This window comes from Zingiber officinale, chromosome 2A, assembly GCF_018446385.1.
Source record: "Zingiber officinale cultivar Zhangliang chromosome 2A, Zo_v1.1, whole genome shotgun sequence".
Taxonomy (NCBI): domain Eukaryota; kingdom Viridiplantae; phylum Streptophyta; class Magnoliopsida; order Zingiberales; family Zingiberaceae; genus Zingiber; species Zingiber officinale.
Genome location: NC_055988.1, coordinates 84,431,416 through 84,437,789, shown reverse-complemented (window position 1 = coordinate 84,437,789; position 6,374 = coordinate 84,431,416). Strand labels below are relative to the sequence as shown.

The 6,374-nt window shown below is 45.4% G+C and overlaps 1 protein-coding gene across 1 annotated transcript; it reads right to left on the bottom strand.

Moving 5' to 3' along the window:
- Positions 1–4,768: 4,768 nt before the first annotated feature.
- Positions 4,769–5,413, bottom strand: LOC122043754 (secreted RxLR effector protein 161-like). Its single transcript, XM_042604341.1, has one exon. It carries the CDS (start codon positions 5,411–5,413, stop codon positions 4,769–4,771), a length of 645 nt encoding a protein of 214 aa, XP_042460275.1.
- Between the last annotated feature and the right edge of the window lie 961 nt (positions 5,414–6,374).

Below are 6,374 nucleotides of genomic sequence, written 5' to 3'. Positions count from 1 at the left end.
TGCGCATAGGTCAGTAGCTGAGAAGGATTTAATCATTATGTCGTCAACAATATACCTCCATATTACGACCGATCTGCTGTTGGAACACTTTATTCATTAGTCTCTGGTAGGTGGCTCTGGCATTTTTAGTCCGAACGGCATGACGTTCTAGCAGTATGTTCCATCAGCCATAATGAAGCTGACTTTTCCTGGTCCTCGTGGGCGAGCAGCACTTGGTGGTACCCTTGATACGCGTCAAGCATGCAGATCAGCTCGTAGCCCGCCGTCGAGTCCACCATTTGGTCTATCCTGGGCAGCGGATAAAATTCCTTCGGTCACGCCTTGTTTAGGTCAGGGAAGTTGATGCAGACCCGTCATTTGTTGGCCAGCTTAGAGACTAGCTCAACATTGACTAGCCAGCTTCAAAATTGGACTTCCCTGATATGGTCGGCCTCCAGTAACTTCTCTATCTCTACCCGGATGATCACATTCTGCTCCACGCTGAAATCCTTTTTTCTTTGCTTGACCAGACGAGCGTTTGGTCGGACGTGAAGCTCGTGCTGAGCAACGCTCGGGGAGATGCTGGGAAGCTCATGGGTCGACCATGCAAATATGTCGTAATTTTGCTTAAGGCAAGCGACCAGCTCTGCCTTCTTCTCGTCCTCTAGGTCTGCGGTGATGAAGGTTGTTGCCTCCGCTCGGTTGGGGTGGATCTGGACCTCCTCCTTTTCTACGTACACAAAGGTAGGGGGTTTTTCAGTGATCGTGCTTACCTCTAGTCGCGGAGCCTTCCGAGCGGCCTTTGCCTCGGTCTTGATCATCTCCACAGAGTAGTACCGACTGGCCAGTTGGTTGCCTTTGACCTCACCCACTTGATCATCCACTAAGAACTTTATCTTCTGGCAGTAAGTTGACACCATTGCTTGGAACTTGTTGAGGGCCGGTCGGCCTAAGATGACTTTGTAGGCCTATGGTGCGTCCACCACTATGAAGTTGGTGGTCCGGGTCCTCCTCAACAACTCTTCTCTGAGCGAGATCACCAACCTTGCTTAGCCGACCGACAAAACATCGTTGCCTATGAATCTGTAAAGTGGGGTCACCATGGGCAGCAGCTCACTTCGATCAATCTGCAACTGATCGAATGACTTCTTGAAGATGATATTCATCGAACTCCTTGTGTCGACGAAGGTCCGGTGAATGGTGTAGTTGGCGATCATTGCTCGGATGATCAGAGCATCATCATGAGGGATCTCTACTCCCTCCAAGTCTCTAGGGCTGAAGCTGATCTAGGGGCCTTCTGCCTTCTCCTTACTATATCCCATGGCATGGATCTCCAACCGCCAAGCGTATGACTTCCTGGCTTGGTTGGAGTCACTGTCTGTCGATCCTCCGGCGATCATGCCTATCTCTCCTCAGGAAGCATTGTTCTTGTTTTCTTCTTCCCGAGCAGATGACCTATTTCATTCGGTCGGGATCTTGGAGGGATCAATGTCCTCCCTTTGTTGATGGTGATGGTGCTCGGGCTCCCTTATTTCTTCCTCTCGCCGCTCGGTCGATCGGTGTCTTTGTCGTCGACTGGGAGAAGGAGATCAACAACAGTATCCTCTTGGGGCTAGTCGGCTGACGATAGGTGTCAGTCCTCGGCAGTCCCATGTGTTGTGCATCGCCGATTGGTGTAATGAACAAAACATAGGCGTCCATACCTTGCCCTTCGATACCTTAGGTCGACGGGACGCCACATGCTGCACGACATGTGCCCTGGTCTCCTGGAGCAGTCGTGCTCCTTTAGCCTTCAGCCCTTTAGGTGGTCGATGGCTACTTGACTGTTGGCACTCGGTCAACGCCGCATGCTCGGTCGGCGCCTCATTTCTTCTGGCCGCTTGGGCTTCTTCTACGTTGATGTATTCGTTGGCCTTTTTGAGCATGTGGTCGAAGTCCCTAGGCGGCTTCCTGATGAGTGACCAGAAGAAATCTCCCTCGACGATCCCGTGAGTGAAAGTGTTCATCATGGTCTCGGATGAGACCGAGGGGATGTCCATGGCCACTTGATTGAAGCACTGAATGTACGCTCGGAGCGCTTCCTTGGGCCCTTGCTTTAGGATGAAAAGGTTGACGCTTGTCTTTTGGTAGCGTCAGCTGCTGGCGAAGTGATGCTGGAACATGGCTCGGAAATCCTTAAAGCTTTATATCGAGTCGTCCGGCAGTCTCCTGAGCCAGCGTTACACCGATCCGGAGAGAGTTGTGAGGAAGAATCTACACTCCCCGGCGTCTGTGTACTGGTGCAGGATAGGTTCATTGTCAAACCGATCCAGATGATCATCTAGATCGGTTGATCCATTATACGTCCCGATTGCCAACGGGGTGTAGTGTCTGGGCAGATGGTCTTGTAAGATTTCCTTTGAGAACTGTTAGTTGATCCATTTGGGAGACGCATTGCCTCGGGGCGCCTTGCCCTTTTGCACGTCCTGAATGTGGGCATCATCTAAAGACGATCCTCGCTCCTGATGCCCTTGGGTTATCTCCGAAGGGGATTGGAATAGAGCTCGATGGAAGGGGATTGGCGCGGGCGGCGCTTCTCTCTAGGTGTCGGTCAACCTTTAGTTTTTCCCTCATACGGAGAGTTGCTCCGCTCGATCTTCTTGCCTTGCTCGCCTATCGGCCATTAACGTCGCAGGCTGCTATGCTAGCCGATTGGCTAGCGCCTGTTGTTGTTGTTGCTCGATCATTTTCACTGCTCGGGCTTGCACGAGATTCTCCAGCTCCTCCTGAGTGAGCGTCACGGTGGTTAGTCGTCTAACATCCTCCATCTTCTTAGCTCGGATGCAGGCTACGTTCCCACAGACAGCGCTAAATATGATATGTCTGAAAGTCGATGAGATGGATGCTGGGGATGTGGCGCTCCTGTTGACTTCGTCCCGACCTGTAACATAGCTGACGCCAATGTCGAGCCAGGGAAGGGGTCCCGGGCGATGACACTCCGACGCTCAAGTCAGTCTCCGATAAAGAAGAAGAAGAAGAAGAAGCAAGAAGTAAGAAGACTGTAGCGCCACAATAAAATATCGCATACCTTCGCCGATGCCTGGACCCCCATTTATATAGGGCTCCGGTAGCGCGCATGCATGCTTCCCAAGGAGAGAACGCATCTCAAAGCTTTCCCTAAAAAGACTTGTCAGTAAAGTGTCTCTGGCATAGTACCTTAACACGTCAAGCATATCTCTAAAATGACAGTGGAAGCTTCCGTCGTATGATCCTCTGTCTGACCATGCCGCCTATCAGTGGCACTAGCTCCCAAAATGATGTCAAAAGATATCCTATCGTGTATGTTTCTTGGCTGAGTGGAATAGCCGCTCGGACAGAGTTCCACTGTCCACATGCTGTCCGTTGTTGAGCAAAGCGGGATAGCCGCTCGGCCGGATGTCCATTGTCTGCATGTTTTGTTGTTAGACCGAGCAAGATGGTTGCTCAACCGGAAGTCCTCTATTCGTATGCTCGATTGATGTCGAGTCTGATGCTAGGCTGAGCGAGGTAATTGCTCTGCCAAAGTCAGGCTCTTGTCGATGTCATGCTTTGCTGTCTCGCCGAGCGGGGTAGTCGCTCGGCCGAAGTCAAGCTCCTGATGTTATGCCCTGCTGTCTCGCCAAGCGGGGTAGCCACTCGGCTCAGCTTTTGTGCGCCATCTCCCTTGACTGTCGGTTTGATTGCTCCTAGTGTCGGAGGCGGGTTGGAGTCTAATCCCTGGTCGGGGCATGAATCACCCGGCAGACCGATGTCATCCACTCATTGACCGTCTTGACTTTGACCTCCTTTAGCCTCCACCGTGGCAACAGGGTGGGGCCCTTCATCATCACCACATCAACTAGTATGATTAAATGTTGGAAAGAGGATTCGGATCGTAGACCAGATTATCCATTGGAAATACAAGTTCAATACATTGCAAAATAAAGATAGTATGTTTTTACTTATGTTTTGATTCATATGTTTATTGATATTTATGTTAATAGTTTTATTTATGTTATACTTAAATAATTTAATATATTTGAATTAGATATTTTACATATATAAATAAAATAATTAAATTTCTATTAGATAAACAATCACAGATTGTTTATATTTATTATATTTTTATGATCTTATTTGACAGATTAAATTATAATGTATGTTTAGAGATCTTGTTTATATTTGTTTAAAAATCTAAAATCCATATGAACATATTTTTAATTTAATTATTAAATCATAAAATAAAATTTTAAATTTGCATTGTTAAGAGTATAAAAATATGATATTTAAATTTTGAATTCGGTTCCAAGACAAAGGTCCTGCTTTCGTAGTTCATCGAATAAAAAATATAATTTTGACTCTGATTTCATCGATTGGTTCTACTTCTTGGCTTAGAAATTGTTGGTATCACATCCAAAGACATGCACACACTAATGTGAAAAATGGAAAAAAAAAAAAAAGTGAGGAAAATAATTGCTAGAATACTTTCTTACAGTGAAGAAAAATGATTGATTATATTACACATCTCTAGGACTCTTTAAATACACCACAAACTAACACCACTAATTTATGAAAATAGAAAAGACTAATTACACTAATTTATCCCCTAAAAATAGGAAATCTTCTCACCACTAATGCAAGGGAAAAAAACGTGGCCACTACTTATCATGTCCGGATTAATATGCTGACATTATTCCTCCTAATCCTAACATGGCTCTAAATCACGAACGCCGAGTAGTTGTCTTATGGCAGCTAACTTCACTCCTGGCAATGCTTTAGTTAATACATCAACTCATTGTTCTCCAGTATTAATGAACTCAATCACAATCTGTCCCTTCTCAATAGATTCTCTAATAAAATGGAACCTTGTATCTATATGCTTGCTGCGACCATGAAATACCAGATTCTTCATAAGAGCTATGGTAGATTTGTTGTCAACAAACAAAGTCACCGGCTTTGGCTCTACACCGATAAATTTGCTAGTAAGGCTGCTTAACCACAAAGCATGACAGGCTGCAGTTGTGGCTGCCATGAACTCTGCCTCACAAGATGAAAGCACCACTGTCTTCTGCTTCTGTGAATTCCAGGACACCAAACTTTCATTAAAATAGAAAGTCATTCCACTTGTGCTTTTCCTCCCATCTAGATCGCTGGCTAGATCACTGTCCGAGTAGCCGAATATACCAATTTCCTGGGGTCCCTTCATGTAAACAAGTCCAAAGTGAATTGTACCTTTCAAATACCTGAGAATCTGTTTGACTACCTTGTGATGCATGATTGCAGGCCTCTCCATGTATCTGCTTGCCATTTTGACAAAATATGATAGGGCAGGCTGTGTGTGTAGCAAATATCTCAGACAACCAATAATGCGCCTGTACTCCGTGGCATCAACTGGAGTCCCTTCCAAGTCTTTATGCAGCTGTGTCTTGGGTTCCATCGGATGTTTTGTGGCATTACAATCTTCCATCTTGAATTGAGACAGGATTTTCTTGGCATAAGTTGATTGTCTAAGTAAAATTCGATTCTTCTATTGTTCTACTTCAATTCCTAAGTAGTAGGAGAAGACCCAAATTACTCATCTTAAATTTTGTCATCATTTGTTGTTTGAATTTATTGATTTCTTATGTGATACTTCTTGTTACGATGAGATCATCGACATACACTCCAACAAGTATACTTGCTTCTCCTTCACCTCTTGTATATACTGCATGTTCTTGAGTACATTTTTTGAAACCAAGCTCTTCCAGACTCCTGTTCAGTCGCATGTACAAGCTCGTGGAGCTTCCCGCAATCCATAGAGGGCTTTGGACAACTTGTACACCTTGTGCTTCTAATTTTGTACCTCAAACCCTTCTAGTTGAGTGACATATATTTCTTCTTTTAACTGTCCATTAAGAAATACTGACTTCACATCTAGATGGTGTAAGGAATCGGTGGCATGGCTATAAGGGGGGTTGGATAGCTAGGTCACCCCCAATTCGCTTTCTTCTCTACAAGACGTTAGTGCGTAGCGGAAATACAAAAACTAAAACAATGAATATAAACAAGTAAGAGCACAAATGCTAACACGATTCCATTATGTGGTTCGAAGATTGCTTACTCCTACTCCACGGCGTGTCCTTGAGGTGGACGAACTCTTAATCCTTCGGTGGATCAATCCCCGGCAATCTCCGACTAGCTCTTACTCCTTCTCTATGGAGTACAACCTCTCACAAAGGATCTCTTCCTCTTTACAAGATGGAGTTTAGATTGGGAGGAAGAGAATATCTTGGAAGCTTTGAGCAATGCTAAGGAGTAATTTAACAATAATCAGTAACCTCCTTCAAGCCCCAAAGCTTCCTATAAATAAGAGAAGAGAGTTGATCATCATATCAACTCATCTCGGCACCAGTCGACTG

What these genes read in the sequence shown, in the direction of transcription:
- LOC122043754 (XM_042604341.1), bottom strand. Translation starts at nt 5,413, where the DNA reads ATGGAACCCAAGACACAGCTGCATAAAGACTTGGAAGGGACTCCAGTT.